The sequence below is a fragment of the Meles meles genome, chromosome 7 (assembly GCF_922984935.1).
Source record: "Meles meles chromosome 7, mMelMel3.1 paternal haplotype, whole genome shotgun sequence".
Taxonomy (NCBI): domain Eukaryota; kingdom Metazoa; phylum Chordata; class Mammalia; order Carnivora; family Mustelidae; genus Meles; species Meles meles.
In genome coordinates this window covers 7,183,750-7,203,294 of record NC_060072.1, presented here as the reverse complement: position 1 = coordinate 7,203,294, position 19,545 = coordinate 7,183,750, and the positions used below count along the sequence as shown (strand labels likewise).

Sequence of the window (19,545 nt, the reverse complement as noted above, 5' to 3'; positions counted from 1 at the left end):
TGCTTGTGATCTCTCTCTGTCTCTCTCAAATGAACAAAATAAAATCTTAAAGAAAGAAAGAAAGAGGGGCACCTGAGTGGCTCAGTGGGTTAAGCCTCTGCCTTCAGCTCAGGTCATGATCTCAAGGTCCTGGGATCGAGCCTCACATTAGGCTCTCTGCTCAGCAGGAAGCCTGTGTCCCTCCCCCTTCTGCCTGCCTCTCTGCCTACTTGTGATCTCTGTCTGTCAAATAAATAAATGAAATTTTAAAAAAGAAAGAAATCTCCTCTGCTAAATAACCACTTTCATTGCGTGCAAATTCTACCTCTCACAAGAAAATGGAACACAATTAATTAATTTTTAAAAGTTTATTTATTTATAATCTTTACACCCAACATGGGGCTCGAACTCACGACCCCAAGGTCAATGAGGTCAAGGTCAAGGTCACATGCTCAAGGCACCTGGGTGGCATAGTCAGTTGGGAATCCGACTCTTGGTTTCAGCTCAGGTCATAGATCTCAGGGTCAAGGGCTTGAGCCCTGCATCAGGCTTGTGCTCAGCCCAGAGTCTGCTTGAGACCCTCTCCCTCACCTTCTGCCCTTCTCCCCTTCTCTCTAAAATAAAGAAATCTTTTTTTTTCTGAAGATTTTATTTATTTATTTGACAGACAGAAATCACAAGTAGGCAGAGAGGCAGGCAGAGAGAGAGGGAGGAAGCAGGCTCCCCGCCGAACAGAGCCCAATGTGGGCCTCGATCCCAGGACCCTGAGATCATGACCTGAGCCGAAGGCAGAGGCTTTAACCCACTGAGCCACCCAGGCACCCCTTAAATAAAGAAATCTTAAAAAAAAATGCCACATACTCTCTTGACTGAGCCAGCCAGGCGCCCCACTAGAGCATAATTTATCCAAGTCCTTTGCCTCTTTATGACAAGGATCACCTTTTCTCCAGTTTCCAATAACCTGCTCTTCGTTTCCATTCGAGGCCTCACAGCAACTGCCTTTAACATCCTTATTTCCACCAGCCATCCCTTCATGGCAATCAGGGGTTTTTCTAGACGCACCTCAAAGCTCTCTCCTCCTCCCCCCAACATGCAGTTCCAAAGGTGCTCCATATGTTTCGGTATTTCTTAGAGCAGCATCCCTCCTCTCGGTACCAAAATCCGTGCTAGTCTACTCAGGCTTCGGGAACAAAATACAGGATCAGAGCCCTGCCTTATGACCTCTTTAACTTGACTTCTTAGAGGCTCCTCTGGTCCTTAGAAGACTTTATCTCCGAGTATAGTCCTGTTGGGGAATAGGGCTTCAACATATGCACTTGGTGGGGGACACAAACACTCGATTCGTCACAACCACCTATTAAAATGTTCTTACCGGAGGAAGGAAACTGCGGAGGAAAGGGTGGGGATGGTAGCGGCTTGCTGGGGCTGGGGACTTTTGCTCGCTTGGCACATCGTTTGTTATTGTTGTTGGTGGTGATGGTGGTGGTGGTGTTTTAAAGATTTTATTTATGTATTTGACAGAGGGAGAGGGAGAGAGAGAGCCAGAGAGCGCAAGCAGAAGGAGAGGGAGAAGCAGATAGGGAGCCCAATACAGGGCTCCATCCCAGCAACCTGGGATCTTGACCTGAGCCGAAGTCAGACACTTTTTTTTTTTTAAGATTTTATTTATTTATTGGACAGAGAGAGATCACGAGTAGGCGAGAGGCAGGCAGAGAGAGAGGAGGAAGCAGGTTCCCCGCTGAGCAGAGAGCCCGGTGTGGGACTCGATCCCAGGACCCTGAGATCATGACCTGAGCCGAAGGGAGAGGCTTTAACCCACTGAGCCACCCAGGCACACCTACTTTTTTTTTTTTTTTAAGATTTATTTATTTGATAGAGCATAAGCAGGAGAGTGGCAGGAAGTGGGGAGAGGGAGAAGTAGGCTCCCCACGGAGCAGGGAGCCCTATGGGGAGCTTGATCCCAGGACCCTGGAATCATGACCTGAGCCAAAGTCAGACGCTTAACTGACTGAGCCACCCAGGCGCCCCTACTTGGCACATAGTTAACGAGGCTGTCTGATGCCCGTCTCCCCAGGCCCTTTGAACCCAGGCTCCAGGATCACTGCGTGGCCTTCAACAACTTCCCTAGCCTCTTGGAGCACTATTTTCTTGCCTGACAGGGTTGTGGTGAAACTTGAATAAATCACATGTATTTAATGATGCCTCGTTTTCAGGTAGGACAGACTCAGACGCAGAGCTGCTTTTTTGCTCGAAACCTCCTGTGACTTCTCGTCTTTGGGGCAGCCACAGTGCTTGCCCCGCTGAGGAGACCTCATGTATGGTCTTTCCTGCTAATCTCTCTGAGCTTCCCGTTCTCCACTCTCACCACTGCTACTCTGCCCCAGCCACGCTGGCCTCCTTCCTCTTCCTCTTGTCAGTCTCTTTACCAGTCAGTGTCTACCTCAGGACCTTTGGATTCACTGTTCCTTCTGCCTGAACACTTTTCCCCACACCGCTTGCTCCCTTCCGTCGTTTCGATCTCTGTTCAGGTGTCAAAAATGAATGCCCTGTATAATTATAGCATCCTGTCACACTCTCACCTTTGTTTTTCCTTCACTACGTGTATCCTTCCTGTGTTCCATTATGCATTTATTTGTCATATCTGTCCTCCAGCAGAACAGACGCTCTGACAGAGGAGAGATTTTGTCTCCTTTGTTAATTGCTAAATCCCCGGGGCCTAGAAAATTGAAGGAATCCCCCCCCTTTTAAAAGATTTTATTTATTTATTTACTTATTTATTTATTTAAAGATTTTATTTTATTTATTTGACAGAGAGAGAGATCGCAAGGAGGCAGAGAGGCAGGCAGAGAGAGAGGGAAGCAGGCTCCCCGCTGAGCAGAGAGCCCGATGTGGGACTCGATCCCAGGACCCGGAGATCATGACCTGAGCCGAAGGCAGAGGCTTAACCCACTGAGCCACCCAGATACCCCGAAATATTTATTTATTTGAGAGAGAGAGAATGAGAGAGAGGGAGAGCATGAGAAGGGGAGGGTCAGAGGGAGAAGCAGACTCCCTGCTCCCCTTAAGGGTTCGCTCCATTGAACCTTCTTTTTTTTTTTTGGTAAGATTTTATTTGACAGAGAAAGAGACAGTGAGAGAGGGAACACAAGCAGGGGGAGAGGGAGAGGGAGAAGCAGGCTTCCCTCTGAGCAGGGAGCCCGATGCAGGGCTCAATCCCAGGACCCCGGGATCATGACCTGAGCTGAGGGCAGACACTTAACCGACTGAGCCACCCAGGCGCACCGACATCTCCATGGAACCTTCTTTTTCTTCATGCTGTAACAGTGTCCCCGCAGCCTGGTTTCCTGGCTGGACGGTGAGCCCTTCGAGGGCAGGAATTTTGTTTCTGTCATGGCCGAGTCCCCTGCACCCAGAGCAGGACTTGGCACAACGGAAGAGCCACCCACGTTTCATGACAGAATCGAGGGCGCGGTTGTGCTTTGCCCACTTCCCCCAGATCACCCAGGGCCACTGTCTGGCAGCCTGTCTGGTTTTCCTTTCCAGGCAGTGTGCTTTATGCTTTACCTGCCCTTCCATCCGGGCGTCTGGCACTTAGCAGGTACTCTGTAGCTCGTTTTCTGGGAGGGGCAAAGCCAGATAATGGTACCAGACCATGCAGCTGTTGGGGTGGTCTGTGCCTCTTCTGTCGCTGGCAAGGACCACTGGAGTTAGCAGCAGAAGGCCCTTTGATCGGGGGAGGTAAGCCCAGTATCTGGCATGTGGTAGGCACCCAGGAAATGTGAATTTCCTTCCCTGCTGCCACCTGTCTCTCTGCCTTCCTTCTAACTGTGGGACAGGCCTACTGGCTGACCCTGTGGGCAGCCTTGGAGTGGGCTGCAGCCTGGGCTTCCCCATCATCAGAGCTGGGCAGATTGCGGGATGCCATAGGGGATGGGGGGGGGGGGGCTCAGGTCAGGCGCTGTGCGCATGTTTCTGGACAGGTGTCCTGTAAGGACTGACCCTTCTCTCCCAAGCTACCCAAGAAATCTGTCATTCTCCTTCACATCCAGCTCAAGGAACACTTCCTGCAGAGCCTTCCCTGGCTTCCCCCAATGGGCCCATCTCTCCTTCCTCTCTGTGCCCAGGCCCTTTGCACCCACAGCTAGCCTGTACCGCAGCTGGTGACTCACCTGTCTTTTCCCTCCTGCTGGACCAGGAGTTCCTGGAGAGCGGGCCTGGGCCTGAGCCACCAGCTCATTTCGTAGCTCCCCTGCCCCCATGCCTAGCACCGAGGAGGGAGGTCATGGATGTTGATTGGACTGAAGTATATACCCTGGCTTTCCGGGGCTATCTCTGCCCTTGGCGCAGAGGAGACTGTCTCACCAATACGTTGCGGGAGTCAGAAAAATCTTCCCAAAGGAGGGGGCATGGTGGTTTCCTCTGCATCCTGGGTCCCTGTAAGACCTGGGCCTCCAGCTTGGTGTTACTTTATATTACTGTGAATTTTAGCGGTGGTTGTACTCTCGTTGGGGAGGGGGCGTGAAGGCCTAAGGCATTTGGATCTCTGCTGGGCATCCCTAGTTTATTAGGGCCAATCTTGCACATGGCGGCACTCTCTCTCTCTTTTTTTAAGATTTTTATTTATTTATTTATTTATTTATTTATTTATTTGAGAGAGAGAGTGTGAGAGAAAGAATGAGCATGAGAAGTGGGAGGGTCAGAGGGAAGCAGACTCCCCGCCCAGCAGGGAGCCCGATATGGGACTCGATCCCAGGACTCCAGGATCATGACCTGAGCCGAAGGCGGTCGCCTAACCAACTGAGCCACCCAGGCGTCCCGGCACTCTCTCTTTAAGCACCACTAGGGCCCAGCCCCTTGGGGCAGTCCTACCAACCTCTACTAGCCTGGGTGTGTTGCTTTTGAGATAAAATCTAGTTGCCAGCCCTGGCCTAGGGCCTTTACACTCAAGAGAATGACCTTAGCGTGGTTGGTAATAGACCCAGGAGCAAGACGTTGGAAGAAGCGTAATATTTTCACACTGAAGTCTTCCCCCGAATCACCCCACAGACACATCTGCCTTTTCTGGGCCACGAGTATGCACCAACACCAAGGACAGGCTTAGGTGCCTAGGAAGATGACCAAGGGGTTGTCTTTGACCAAACTGTGTCTTTGAGGAGGGAAAGCAGCAGTGTTTTTACTGATGTGAAGTCAGTAGGCCCGGGCCTGGCCCCCGCGGGCTGGCGGAGCCTCACTTTCCTCGTCTCTCAAAATGTGGCCCCAGAATGGCCCAGCCCCGGGCTCATCGGTCAGGGTCAGATAAAATGTGGGAGATGACAGGGATTTCATAAACAATTGAATGCCGCCTGCCAGTAGGCCCTCTCTCCCTGACACGGAGCAGCCAACTCCTGCTCACCCTTGAAAGCCCAGTTCAGACGTGGTCCTCTTTATCACTCTGACCCACGTCAGAATCCGAGCCCCCTCCCTCCCCACCACCTGGGTTGTTTCCTTCGCCCAGACAAGCAGATCAGCCTCCTCATTGCCCCCCACCTCCCTGAGGCCATCACTGGGCAGGGAGGAGCAGGGGTGGGGTTGGACAGGCTCTCCGAGCAGGGGTGCGGGGTGGACAGGCTCTCCGAGCCTTCACATCAGACCCGGCCTTCCCAAATGTAGCCACTTCGTTGTGCCTCATCACAGCCTCTTCTGTTCGCCACCGAAGTCCGGCTTGGGGTGGAGGCGGCGGGATGTCCTTCCACATCTGTAAGTCGGATAGAAGAGCTGTGGAGGGGTGGCACCCTGACCTTCTCCCCTGTATGTCATGGGTGTACAGCGGACACTGAACTGAATGCCCAGCATAGGACTTCTGATCCAAAAGCCCGCCCCTTGCTACGTGTCTGCCATCTCCCAGGCCCGGAAATGAGCGCCTTCTCTCTCTGCTGATCCTGTGGGTCGGTGCGGTCTGTACTCTCCGCCGTACGAAGCGGGAAACTGCAAATCGGGGCGGCGGGCTAGCCTGCTCTGGGATCGGAACCCTCTCCGCCGGGCATGCCCACAGCGTTGCTGCTGCGTGGGGGTTGCGGTAGTCAGAGAGGAGGACTCACGCCAGGCCGGGTGAGGAACCTTCTTTATACCGCCTGGGGCCGGGCATGTTTTTTCCCTTGGCCTTGGATTCAGATGTGGGAATTACCTCTTGGGATGGATATGGGCTCGTTTCCCTGAAGTGTGCGCGGAGTGTTGGGCGGAGAGGGGACTGGGAACACTACGCTCCGACCGCCCTGGTTTTCTGACGGAGCTGCAGGCTGAGCCAGGCTTCCGGAAGGCAATAGGCCAACTGCTCCCACACGGTGGGAGCTGGTGTGGGGACAGGGGATCAGCCGAAATTACAGCGAGTCATCAAGAGGCTCTAGGTGGGGGAGGGGAGGGTCTGTCCCCCCCCAACCCCGCCCACCCCGCCCTGAACCCAGTGATGGCCTCAGGGAGGTGGGGGGCAGTGAGGAGGCTGGTCTGCTTGTCTGGGCGCAGGAAACACCCCAGGTGGTGGGGAGGGATGGGGCTTGGATTCTGACCTGGGTCAGAGTGACAGGGCTTGGTGGTCGTGACCCTATGGTGCTGGTTGTCTAGGCCTGTAGGGGGTCTGCCCCCCTCTCACAGGTCCCCTGCCCTTGCGGCACCACACTGCATGGTGACAGGTGCACCCTTTTCTCTCCCACCAGGTGAGCCTCTCTTGCAGGGCCTTGAAGAGTCAGGACTGGGTCTCAGCTGTCGGTGGCTCCCCAGGCTTGCAGGGAATCAGAAGAAGGAGCATGGGATGGTCCCCTCGAAGGGAGGGGGAGAGACTCCGTGGAGGGGCTTGGCTTCCTAGGAGGGACGGAGTTGCCTTTAGAGGATGGCAGCGCAGGTGGGAGGAACCACAAGGCCAAAAGCCAGGAGTCAGGAAGGCCACCGCAGCCCGTTCTGGCTGGAGGCCCGGAGGAGCATGTGGGTGTGAGGGGACGAGCCCTTGTTTCCCAGACGAGGAAGCCGAGGACAGGGACACCAGCGAAAGGGCGTGCTTGGCCCGGCCCAGGCAGCCCAGGGCCATTACCGCCTGCCTCCTGCAGGAGAACAGGCTCACGGGTGTGTCCATCCCGGGAAACACTTGCAGGTTTCTGCAAGAGGGAGCAGCGGGGCTGAATGACGCGTGCTCCTGTGGTGGCTGGACTGTCGCTCCGCTCCGGGGGCTCTACCCGCGTTGTCTCTCGAATGCTCACGACAGCATTGCGACAGGAACTGCCATCAGCCCCACTTTCCCCATCAGGAGACCGAAGCCCGAAGTCACACAGAGCCTAAGTGCTGTCATTCACACCCAGGTCGGTCTGAGTCCAGAGCCCTGACCCAAGGCTCCGGCAGGGCAAGCAGGTGTCGGTGGGCATGTGGCGCTGGCCCAGGCCCTGCCCAGTGTGAGCAGCTGCTGTGAAGAGCACTGTTCTGGGAGCCTGAAGACTCGGTGCGGCTTCACCCCTCCCTGGGAAGAGCACGCGGGAAGAATGAGATTTGGGGAACTGAGCTCCCCTGATCCCACACTTCTTACCTCTAGAGCCTCATAGCCACCCTTCCAGGCGGGTCTTGGCAGCGGACGAGCAGCGCAGAGGAGAAAAGTGAGGCCCAGAGCAGTGCAGTGGCTGGCCCTCGCTCACAGCTCCGAGTGTGGCCAAGGACATGGCGTGTGGTCTGACAGGGCTACTTGCCTCTCACTGGTCAAGTGATCTTGGGAAAGAAACTTCTTGCTTTGTGCCTCCCTGTCCTCATCTGTAAAATGGGTTAGTGACCTCTGCCCTTCTTACGAGACAGGATTGTGAGGACATGGTTGAAGCAGACGGAAATAAAGAACAAGGAAGCGGGGGGCATCTGGGTGGCTCAGTTGGTGAAGCATTTGCCTTTGGCTTGGGTCATGATCGTGGGGCCCTGGGATCAAGCCCCATGTCAGACTCCCGGCTCAGCGGGGAGCCTGCTTCTCCCTCTCCTCCCTGCTTATACTCGCTTGCTATCTGTCTCTATCTCTCAAATAAATAAAATCTTAAAAAAAAAAAAAAAAGGAAGAACAAGGAAGAAAGGAAGTCTGCAAAGGTATTAATTTGACTTACTTCCTCCCTCCCCAAAGTAGCTGGGTGCTTTTCACACCTTTTCACATCTTGGTGCCCCCGCATGTGTCTGCACTCCAGCCCTCTGCTGAGGGAGCCCCCGCTTCTCGGCAGAGCCCGCGGTCCTCTCTCTGGAACCATTTGTTGAGGAAGAGAGCGAGGGCCACACTGCGGGGCAGAGCACAGAAGGGGCCTGTGAGTGGCCTGGACAGAAAGTGCTGGCTTGAGACCAGACAGCTTCCAGCCCCCTTCCCGCTTGGTGGTGGGAGTCCCAGGCTCAGGTTCTGACCCAGGGAAGGGCCCACATCCCTTCTGGGCTGCCACCAGGTGGGACAAGCTGAACTTCAGCGGGCCTTCTAGAATGTACATGGTGCCATGGAAGCTGGGTGGGGTGTCTAGATCTGGCCAGGAGCTCCTGGCCCCTGGGGGGGGGGGGGGGAGGGCTGCCCTAAAGAAGCCTGACCCCTAGCTGCTCTGCCTGAGCCTCCCTTCTCTTTAAGCAGCTCCCTCTGGAGCAGGCTCCGTGCGCCCGTGCAGCACCACACCATCCACTCGTTCTCAGCCTCGCCGAGCCTCTGTCTCCCTCATCCGGGGCATGGGAAATTCCCTCCATCTTGCCAAAATGGGGCACACGCTCTGCTCCCTGGCCTGGTACAGGCCACACCGGCTCCGGACGCGTGTGGGCTGTAAAGAGGGCTTGGTGGTGGTTAAAAGAGGGTGGCCTGGGTTCAAATCCTGCTTCGGGTGCCTGCGTGCCAGCTCATTCCCTGGGGCTCCCTGAGCTTGTTTCCACCTTGGTAAAATGGAGACAAAAATAACACCTGCCTCATGGCATTGTTCAAAGATTCCAAGAGATTCTTCTACAAAGTGCCTGGGTTTGGGGTGCTACATTGTAGCTCTAATTACCGGCATCATTTTGTATCTTGTGTATCTCTTCTCCTTGGACTGGGTTTCCTGGTAAAGCAAGGTTTTCTCCTTGACCTTGGGGTAGTCTGATGCAGAATTGCCGCCCAAACCGTGTATGAGGAAAGGCAGGTGGCCTCCAGGCAGCCCCTGCCCAGCCAAGGCACCGCACAAACCAGTCCAGCGGGGCGTGGGCGTGGAGGGCAGGAGCTGCATGGCTGGGTTCACAAGGTGTCTGCAGGCTGTGAGATGGGCCACGGCCCTTGGGGGCACCTGCGAAGTGGGATGAGTGTGGGAATGAGAGAGCCCACAGTGGGGTGGGGACGGTGACCAGCTCCCGGCCGCTGCTAACTAACGAATGGACTGCTCTCTCCCCCAGAGACTGATGGAGAGGCAGAGACGGAAGGCGGACATCGAGAAGGGGCTGCAGTTCATTCAGTGAGTGTGGGGCCAGCCGGGCAGGCTGGGTGGGCTGGGTTCTCTGATGGTTTCTTCTCCATAAGCCTTTGAAGCTCAGACTCCCACGTGTGCAGGGGAGCAAGGAGGAGGGACGTGCTAGGCAGGGGCTAGGGGAGTGTAGATCTGTGAACACCCCATCCATGTACACACACTCCCTGACTCTACTTACCTCCAGTCTTGCTCCGTCTACCATTTTATTTTATTTTATTTTATTTTTAAGATTTTATTTATTTGACAGACAGAGATCACAAGTAGGCAGAGAGGCAGGCAGAGAGAGAGGGAGAAGCTGGCTCCCCGCTGAGCAGAGAGCCCAATGTGGGGCTTGATCCCAGGACCCTGAGATCATGACCTGAGCTGAAGGCAGAGGCTTTAACCCACTGAGCCACCCAGGTGCCCCTCCGTCTACCATTTTACCCTCGCCCTCCACATATCCTGGCGCACTTCCTGTTAATTCTCCTGCTAGCCTGTGTACAGATTATAACCAATCAATCAATAAACCAGTTTCCACTGATTAAGCACAGCTCTTGGGCCCCGTGCTGGGCTCTACACATCCATCATCTTCTCAATCCTCCCAACAGCCCAGTGAAGTAGGGGGCCTTATTTCCATTTTGCTGAGGCTCCGAGAGGTTAAGAAACTTGTCTGCGGTCACATAACTATAAAGTGTTAGAATTCTAACCCAGATCTAGCTGACCCCAAACCCACATCTCTTTCCATTATTTGCCCCTCAGTACCCACAGGCCATGTTTGGGGTTTGTTTATTGGTTTGTTTTTCTTTCTTTTTTTTTTTTTTTTTCCACACAAAGCGTTTTTACTGATTTTTTTCTTTTGTTTTTTGGAAATAGATCCCCAGAGGCGCATTTCTCATGCCATTACTGAACTGTTAGCTGAAGGGCCCCTCACTTGCTCGGGTCCTTTCCGAAGCTGCAGCAGGCTCCCTTAGCAATTCTCTGTTTCTGGTTTTGTGGGATTTTTTTTTTCTTACATGGGAATCCCCACAAAACCAGGATTCACCCTTATCTACCCTCATACAAACTCCCCAATTTTGTTCTCTCACAGAGACCCTTAAAACATGACCTGCCTCTCTCCCACAGACTGGGCCCGTTGTCACGCACAACGGGTCTGCATGGTCCTGGTGGAGCGTGTGTCGACATTCACACACCGTCCTTGCTCAGGCCACGGTGAGAGCTGTGGTCCACCTTTCCCTCCTCTCTGGGCCCGTCTCCTCCCCTTAGGGGGAGGGCTTTGATTTGGGGGGACTGCTCAAAATGTATTCACAGGCCAGTCTGATGAACAAAGTGAATGTTACAAATACTGTCTTTAATTTAAGTCACTGGTTTCTGTGGAGCTGGGCCTTTGAGTCCCACATCCTGGTTCCCCCACTGACTGGGGGCTTCCCAAACCTATGAAGGGAGACCAGCCCCTGCCCTCCAAGAGTCATTGTGTTTGGGGTAGATGGCGGCTCGGTGTTCTCCTTCCCCTTTCCAGAGGGGAGTTCTAGGAAGGTTTAGCAATAGGGACAGCTTCCTGGGAACCCATATGTCGTCTCCTAAGGGATTTGCTTTACAAGATAACAGAGTAGGACCTGCTGCTTTTAAATTCATTGCGTTTTCACATACAGACTTTGTGCCCTAAGCATTTATTAGGCACCTCTGGGCACAAAGCACTGTAGGATCATGAAGTGGTTTGCACAGGTGGGGAGGCACCGGCTTGTGTGGAGGCTTGAACACCAGCATCAGGTGACCTTTAGGTCAGGGTGTGCCCCGCTGGAGAGGGGAGGCCAGGAGGGAGGGTAGTGATGGGGCCTGGCTGGGCAGTACAGGGAACGGTGATGGGCCCTGGCCCCCGACCGGTGGAGAGGCAAGTGAGAGAGCAGGATGTGAGCCCCACTGGCACAATCAGGGACATGCCCTTCCTACACACACAGGGGACATCGGCATCTCAGCACTTCTCTCACTCACTGGCTCAGGCTGCTCTTTCTTGCCCAGATGTTGGCGGCAGCTCTGAACAGCAGGGAGAGCCCAGCCCTGCACTCTGGCCCTGGCTCTGCCGCCACCCTGCTGGGTCACTGCCCCCTCCAAGTGTCTGTTTTCCCTTCCGTGCCATGAAGGACCAGGAGCCTGCCCTTCTCGCTGAGCTGTTCAGCCTGACAGGTGTGCCTCCGCTCTCCTGGGCTGGCGTTTCCTTCTGCACCGAGCGGGCATTTCGTTGACCCCAGCAGAGGACAGGGCGCCCACAGCCCCGTCTGCTTTGCTGAGGCCGGCGCGAGGGGTCAGACTCCGAGCTTACCTGGCACTGTCCGGGGTCCCGCGTGTTTTGCAGGAAGGAACAGGAGAAGGGCAGAGGCTGCCTAACCAGGGGGACCCGAGGTGGACTCTCGGTGCCACGTGGGGTCTGCTTTTGCAGATTTGGTGTGCGAGGCACGGTCGTTCCCAGGGAACTGGTTTGTTGGGAGGAGGACAGCCGGCTGGAGCTAGAGCCGGCCCGTTCTTTCTCAGCATCCGCGCCTGGGGAAGCCAGGCCGTGGCCCTGGAGTAAACACAAGGCCTTGCTCCAACCCTCCCATCAGAAATGGAAGGCCAGCCTGGTGTTGGTCCCCTTATCCCAGTCTGCCAGGTGACACCCGAGGTCCGAGCTAGAGAACTCCGTCCCGGGCATAGTCTGTGGTCTTTGGCTCGGGCTCCTGGGGCCTCCGTGAGTCTGAGGCCCCTGGGCTCGTGCAGACTTCGTACCCCTCCCCTTTTCCTGCTAGGTCGACACTACCCCTGAAGCAAGAAGAGTATGAGGTGAGTGTCAGCTTCCAGGCTGGGGGAAGGCAAAGGGGAAGGGCAAGGGTGTCCCGGGTCGGGGGTCGGGGGTCAGGGGAGCGAGAGAGGCCAAGTGCCAGGCCTCCGCCCCTGAGCCCCGTCTGCACCCTGCGCCCCCCCCCCCCCCCCCGGCAGGCCTTTCTGCTCAAGCTGGTGCAGAACCTGTTTGCTGAGGGCAATGACCTGTTCCGGGAGAAGGACTATAAGCAGGCCCTGGTGCAGTACATGGAGGGGCTGAACGTGGCCGACTACGCCGCCTCCGACCAGGTGGCCCTACCCCAGGAGCTTCTGTGCAAGCTGTATGTCAACAGGGCCGCCTGCTACTTCACCATGGTGAGCGCCCCGCCCTCCCTCCCTCTCCCCTGCCCCCCCCCCCCCCCCCCCCCCGCCCCGGGGTCCTGCCCACTGCTTCCCCCAGCTGCCGCCCCGGGGCCCTGCCCACCCCGTACCCCAGTGAGCCTCTGCAGGGCCGGCTCCCCCACGTCCTCCCCTGTGAGTCTCCCCAGCTACCCCCAACCCCAGCCGCACCGAACACTCGCCCGCAGAGCCTTCAAAGTGCTCCTACAAGAGACAAAAAAAACGGTTTGTAATGATACTGAGCCCCACCCTGGAGGAATTAAGTTAGGCTCTCAGGGTGGCCGGGGCGTTGGCAGGAGGAGGCTGGGCAGTCAGGGCTGAGAACGGCTCCCCTCATCGTGGGCTGGGCTGCCTCTTTTGGCAAAGGCCTGGCCTCTCCTGCTCCTCCCTCCTGTCTCCCCTGCCCCCTGAAAGCTCTGGCCTCCACCTCTTCCCTGTCCGGCTTGCTCCCTGACTCAGTCTCTCACCGGATTCTTGGGGAGGCTCTGCTGGGAGCCCTGGAGAGGCCCCAGTGACAGCTCCACGGGCCGGAGTGGACCGTCCCAGAGAAGCGGGTGTACCAGATGCCTGCTCACACCCTCGCCTGTACCCTGAGCTGCCTTCGTGCTTCTCCTTCCTCTCAGAGGTGCCTTATTACTCTCGGTCTGGGGTGCCCTGAGCCACAGGCAGGTGTGGAAGTAGATATGTCCGGAACACCACGCTCAACACTGAACAATTTGAAGGCCCATCCACTCCCGTGGCCTGCCCGTGCCCACGGGCGGCCCCTTCAGCTGGACGTACGGATGCCCTGGACCAGAGTATGAAGGCCAGAGCTGTTTCCTGGAGGCCTGGAGCCCTCCGCCTTGACCCCAGTCTTCCAGCAGCTTCCATCTCTGCAGGGAGAGGGGCAGGAGGCCCCGGGGGGGAGGGAGGGAACAGATGCGGACCTCTGAGCCGCCCGCCCCTCTCCGCAGGGCCTGTATGAGAAGGCGCTGGAGGACAGCGAGAAAGCTCTGGGCCTGGATGGCGAGAACATCCGGGCACTGTTCCGCAAGGCCCGTGCCCTCAGCGAGCTGGGGCGCCACAAGGAGGCGTACGAGTGCAGCAGCCGGTGCTCCCTCGCCCGGCCTCACGTGAGTGCCCGGCCCGGGCTGCTGAGCCTGCTTCCTCCCCTGGGGCGGGGCATGGACCCGCACACGCGGATACAGACCCGGGAGCTCTAGTTGTGTTTTCTCTGGCACTGCCGAAAACACAGCGTATGTATTAGCTCACCTCATCCTTGCATCGGCCCTTTGAGGTGGATAGTATTATTGTCCCATTGTAAAGATGAGGAGAGAGGCACAGAGAGACAGGAACTTACTGAGATCACAGCTTGGGGGCGGGGGCAGAGCCCACCCTTGAACCCAGGCGGTGTGATTCTAGAAGTTGGCATCTTTTTTTTTTTTTCTAAGATTTTATTTATTTATTTGACAGACAGAGATCACAAGTAGTCAGAGAAGCAGGCAGGTGGTGGGGGGGAAGCAGGCTCCCCACTGAGCAGAGAGCCCTATGTGGGGCTCGATCCCAGGACCCTGAGATCATGACCTGAGCCAAAGGCAGAGGTTTAGCCCACTGAGCTCACCCACTCGCTCAACTGAGTGAGCGAGCACACCCAGGCGCCCCCTAGAAGTTGGCATTTTAACCTCTGTACTATGACGGTACAGGGTTGCAGTGGGGACTGAAAGGGGCACCACATGTGCGGGGATCCTGATGTCAGGCTGTCCCTCCACGGGGGAGAGACAGGGGATGGACTAGTAGTGAGCCTCGCTTGGCCTGGCCCACACGCACAGCTGGGCGCGGGTCTCTCCCCCTTTTATTCATCCACTTAACAAGTGTTTACTAGGCACCCATGAAGTGCCCGGATCTGTGCCCTTCAGGGATCCACAGTCCACTGGGAGACATGGAAAAAGCCCTGGGGGCTAGGCCTGACTCTACCACTGAACCCCAGCGTGACCTTGGACAAAACATTTCCGTCCTGCACATTAGCTGCGTGTCTATAAAGGGCCCCTCCTACTTTATCCCGGAAATAATGGGCATGAAAAGGCTCAGTTCTGCCCAGCAGTGATCAGGATCTTGGAGGCCTCCCTCCCTGGAGGAAGTGGGCTTGAGTGGGGCCAGAAGAAGCAAGAAGGGCCTGCGCGGTCAGAACGGAGGGGAGGCCCCGTGCGCAGCGGCCCAGGATGTTGGTGTCAGAGAGCTGGGTTTAGGATTCTTTTTTTTTTTTTTTTTAAGATTTTATTTATTTATTTGACAGAGATCACAAGTAGGCAGAGAGAGAGGAAGGGAAGCAGGCTCCCCGCCGAGCAGAAAGGCCGAGCAGAAAGCCCGATGCGGGGCTCGATCCCAGGACCCTGGGATCATGACCTGAGAGGGTTTAACCCACTGAGCCACCCAGGCGCCCCTGGGTTTAGGATTCTAATCCTGAGTCAGCCATCTACCAGCTGTATCACCTTGACCACACACAGCTCAGTCTCTCTGAGCCTTGATTTGTACCCCCTGTCAAACGGGGGTGACAATACGCCATGCACGGTCGGGCTGTGAGAACGGAATCTGAAAATCAGACAAGGCACTTGGCACAATGGCCAGGCACAGTAAGCCCAGAAAACATTCACTCTTCTGATACCTTTTGTTTCTTACTCATGTTTCTCCAACTCAGTTTAAAGATTTTATTTATTTCTTTGTCAGAGAGACTGAGTGAGCGAGCACAAGCAGGGGGAGCAGCAGGCAGAGGGAGAAGCAGGCTCCCCATGGAGCGAGGAGCCCGATGCAGGATTTGATCCTCGGACCCTGGGATCATGACCTGAACTGAAGGCAGATGCTTAACCCATTGAGCCACCCAGGTGCCCCTCCAATTCAGTTCACAAATGAGATCCTTTCTAATGACAAGTAGTCTCTGAGCTGTGTAGCATTTCCTAGCTGGTCCACATCCGAGTCTCATGTCTACCGTGCACGGGCAGGCAGGGGAGGCATTTACCCTATATGTAATAGGGTATGGGTGTATGGGTGAGGCTGCTGGGGCCCAGCAAGGCCACTCACTTGCCTGAGGAAAGTTCCCAGGTGTGGACTTCTGACTCTGAGTTGGGGAACTCCCCCATTTTCCAGTCTTTGTTGGCAAATGCTGGCTGAGCTCTGCTCTATGCTGGGTGCTGGGGACCAGAGGTGACGACAACTCTGGCCCTGGGCTGTTACAACATCCTTGTTGCCCCTTTGGTGCCTGGACCGTAGTTGCCGTTCCTTTGTTTATGGTTGGTGTCCCCCACCAGACTGGAGCTTCCACGAGGCCCGGGCTATCTTCCCTGTGACAGTGTTGTCCCTGACTCCTCGCCCTTGCCTGCCACAAAATGTGCACGCCATAATACAGCCTTGGAGGGGGAAGGAATGTTGGATGCTGTTACTGAGCACTAACCGTGGGCCCGCCATGTTCCAGACTTCCCACATTCTCGCTCCTATGGGCCTGGGCACCACCCACATGTCCTCTCTTGCAAAGAGTTCTAAGACATTGCGTGGTTAAAGAAGCCAGTTGAAGAACAATAGGTACAATATGATCTCACTTATGTAAAAAAAAAAGGGGGGGAGGGAGAACATCCTCACAAAGCAAAACCGAGCATCCTTTCTAGGTCCATAGGGACATATGTAAATTCCTAGAAAAGATCTGTAGGGAAACAGATCAGAGCACGAGGCACACTCCCTCTAGGGAGGAGCCTGGGGTGGGGGTCGGGGTGGGGGTGATCCTGGGGAGCACTTGCTCTCTCTGCAGCATTTCAGCCCTCTACAGTAACATGACTGCTTGCTGAGTTTTGGAAATAAAAAGATCATCTTAAATTCCAAAATAGGGGCGCCTGGGTGGCTCAGTGGGTTAAAGCCTCTGCCTTCGGCTCAGGTCATGATCTCAGGGTCCTGGAATCGAGCCCCGAATCGGACTCTCTGCTCAGCGGGGCGCATGCTTCCCTTCTTCTCTCTCTGCCTGCCTCTGCCTACTTGTGATCTCTGTCTGTCAAATAAATAAATAAAAATCTCAAAAAAAAAAAATCCAAAATAAAAAAGTATTCCTTTCCCCTCCCCACAGTAAAAGGACAAAGGGAAGCCTGAGTTCTGGGTCAGCCCCACCATGTACAAGCTGTGTGACCTGGGCAGCCAGTGACCCCTCCTGGGGCCTCACCCCCTTGTCAATAACATGGGGTAACAGTGGACATCCCTCCCCGGGCCCCCCACCCCACCCCACACATATGTCCCACCATGGCCCGGGAGGGCTACACAGGGTCTCCAGAGAGACTAACCCGCTGTACCCTGTGTCTTGTCGCTCCAGGATGAAAGTGTAACTCAGCTTGGTCAGGAGCTGGCTCAGAAGCTTGGGCTTCGAGTTCGGAAAGCATATAAGAGGCCCCAGGTAAGGTGGGCTCTGGGCACTGAAGGTGGGCGCGGGTGGAGGTGGGGAGGTCTGAAGGAGGACCAGGCACCTTCAGGCAGAAGCGGGTGAGGGCGGCCAGGGCCGGCCCAGAGCAGTGAGGATTGATAACAGGTGATCTTCTCTGTTGGCTGAAAGCCCTGGACCGACGTCCAGAACCTTTTGGGAAAGGAAAGAACAGCCAAAGCGTGCAGTTCGCCTTAGATGTCAGCTGCTAAGACCTGTTCCCTCCCTTGCCCTGGCTGATCTCAACACCCAGAGATGACCTGAGTTGACACTGGTGTCCTTCAGCCTTGTGTTCTCGAATAACCTCTCTAGGGCGCGTCCTGGAGACACAGGCGTCTGCGTGGCTCTTTGAAATCCACGTGGCTCTTTGATATCCATGTTTATTCACTTGGCATATTTTACGTCGGAAAGCTGCATGGGGGAGAGAGAATGGCTCTAGAGTCATTTGTGACCTTGAGCAACTTAGTTCTCTCTCCCCTGGGGTTTCTGCACCTGGAACATCAGGACACTTATGCCTGCCTCGGGGGGGTTCGTGGGAGGATCACAAGGAAAGAATGTGTGATGTGGTGCCTGCCACATAATAAGAGCATGTATGTGGACGTCCTCTGCCCTGGTCCCAGTTACAGGAGGAAAATGCCCGAATCTGACCCCGAGACAGGGCAGGTCACTTCGGGCCGGCCTAGGGGCAGGGAGCCTTAGGGTAGGACCCTGCAGGGGCCTAGAGAACCCCAGCAGCCCGTGTTGGGGCCCCTCTGCTCCCCCCGCAATGGGACCCAGAGCATCTTCCCAGAGCCTTCATCTCTCCCCACTTCTCTGATCTCTGCAGGAACTGGAAACCTTTTCTCTGCTCAGTAATGGCACTGCGGCTGGAATAGCAGATCAGGTAGGATGGGGGGCAGGGGCCCGAGCCCCCTCCCTGCCGCCGGTACCAACCTGTCATGAGAGCTTCGGATTCCCTCTCTGGGGCATAACGACCCCAGCAGTGGGTTCAGAGCCGTCACACCGAAGGGCTGGGCTCCATCTGTCCTAGTCTAGGACAGTCTGTGAGCCAGACACCAGCCCTGGGAAGATGGGGTGACTGACCGCCTAGACCTGGGCCAGACTCACAGCACACCTCCTAAGAGGGGCCTCCTGGGACCACAGGGCCAGAGTGTGGGGACAGAGTTGGCGGGGGGGGGTGGCCTAGTCGCAATGACCTTTTGGCTTCCTCACCCTTCCTGCCGCCGTTGCTTTCCTCCCCAGTGGCCTCTCTGCATCTCAGCCTCTAGGTCTCTAATGTCCTCCCTCCGTCTACTTTCTCTGCCTTTCCATTTCCAGGACCCGGCTAGAGCACGCACCCCCACTGAGGCCCTTCCTGGTACCCCTGCCCAGGTGGCTGCTGGGGAGATGCACAGAAATGGGGGGCAGAGCTCAGACCTGGGGTCCCATGGGGACGAGCCCGGCCTGCTGCTGTGTGAGCTGTTCTTGAGCAGAACCGTTACCTCTGAGCCTCGGATTTCACACCTGTGAAATGAGGGTGTTCTGTCCCTCGGCTGGAACAAGGGAGCAGACCCTGCGAAGTGTGGCACCCGCGGGAGCCACGAGGAGCAGTTAGCATTATCCTAGCTTTTGGAGGTCCCCACTCCCAGGGCCGAGACCCTCGTACAAACCTGGCTTATGCTGGGGGCGGGGCAGGACCCGGCACACACACGACATGCCCATTGCTCACCGCGCATGCTCAGGTGGACTTGGAGGCTTTCTGGAAGACGAGACAGGCCCTTGGAGCACTGATGGGGGCTGGGGTCCTGCCTCTTTGTTGTACGTAAGGGGAGACTGAGGTACAGAGCAAGGAGGGGACTTGGTAAACATCGCACAGCGAGGCAGCTGCAGGCCTGTCTGCCTCCCGGCTGTTACGAGGCTTTCATTCGTTCACTCAGCAAACTCCCAGGGAACCCTTTCTTGGTCCTGGGCTGGGTACTGGGGTATAGCTGAGTCAGGCAGGCATATCCTTGAACTTGGGGACTTCCGGGTGCCCAGGGAGGCAGATATGGCTCTGTCTGTGTAGCATTGCTCATGAATTGTAACCAGAAATTTGGGGGCATATGTTGGATGCTGAAAAACCAACACAAACAAAAAACACATTTGGTCTAACCAAATGCCATGGACTGGGCGGCTTATAAACAACAGAAATTCATTTCTCATAGTTCTGGAGACTGGGAAGTCCAAGGCCAAGGTGCCGGCAAATTCGGTATCTGGCGGGGACCCGCATCCTGGTTCACAGATGGCACCTTCGAGCTATAACCTCACATGGTGGAAGCCGTGAGGGAGCTCCCTGGGGTCTCTTTTGTAAGGGCACTAATCCCGTTCAAGGGTGCTTCACCCTCATGACCTAATCAGCTCCCAAAGGCCCCATTCTTAATACTATCCCCTTAGAGGGGCGCCTGGGTGGCTCAGTGGGTTAAAGCCTCTGCCTTCGGCTCGGGTCATGATCCCAGAGTCCTGGGATCGAGCCCCGCGTCGGGCTCTCTGCTCAGCGGG

General features: G+C 55.9%; 1 protein-coding gene across 4 annotated transcripts in view; it reads left to right on the top strand.

Annotated features, from left to right (window-relative positions):
- The window catches only part of ZC3H7B (zinc finger CCCH-type containing 7B), a 58,565-nt gene that overhangs the window by 15,778 nt on the left and 23,242 nt on the right, over nucleotides 1-19,545 (top strand). For all 4 annotated transcript variants that reach the window (XM_046011024.1, XM_046011025.1, XM_046011026.1 and 1 more), the window contains exons 2-7: nucleotides 9,358-9,416; nucleotides 12,188-12,221; nucleotides 12,378-12,575; nucleotides 13,553-13,711; nucleotides 16,924-17,004; nucleotides 17,855-17,911. In XM_046011024.1, coding sequence (XP_045866980.1) covers nucleotides 9,364-9,416; nucleotides 12,188-12,221; nucleotides 12,378-12,575; nucleotides 13,553-13,711; nucleotides 16,924-17,004; nucleotides 17,855-17,911 — 582 coding nt within the window. In that variant the 5' untranslated portion in view covers nucleotides 9,358-9,363. The remainder of the gene's footprint in view (nucleotides 1-9,357; nucleotides 9,417-12,187; nucleotides 12,222-12,377; nucleotides 12,576-13,552; nucleotides 13,712-16,923; nucleotides 17,005-17,854; nucleotides 17,912-19,545) is intronic.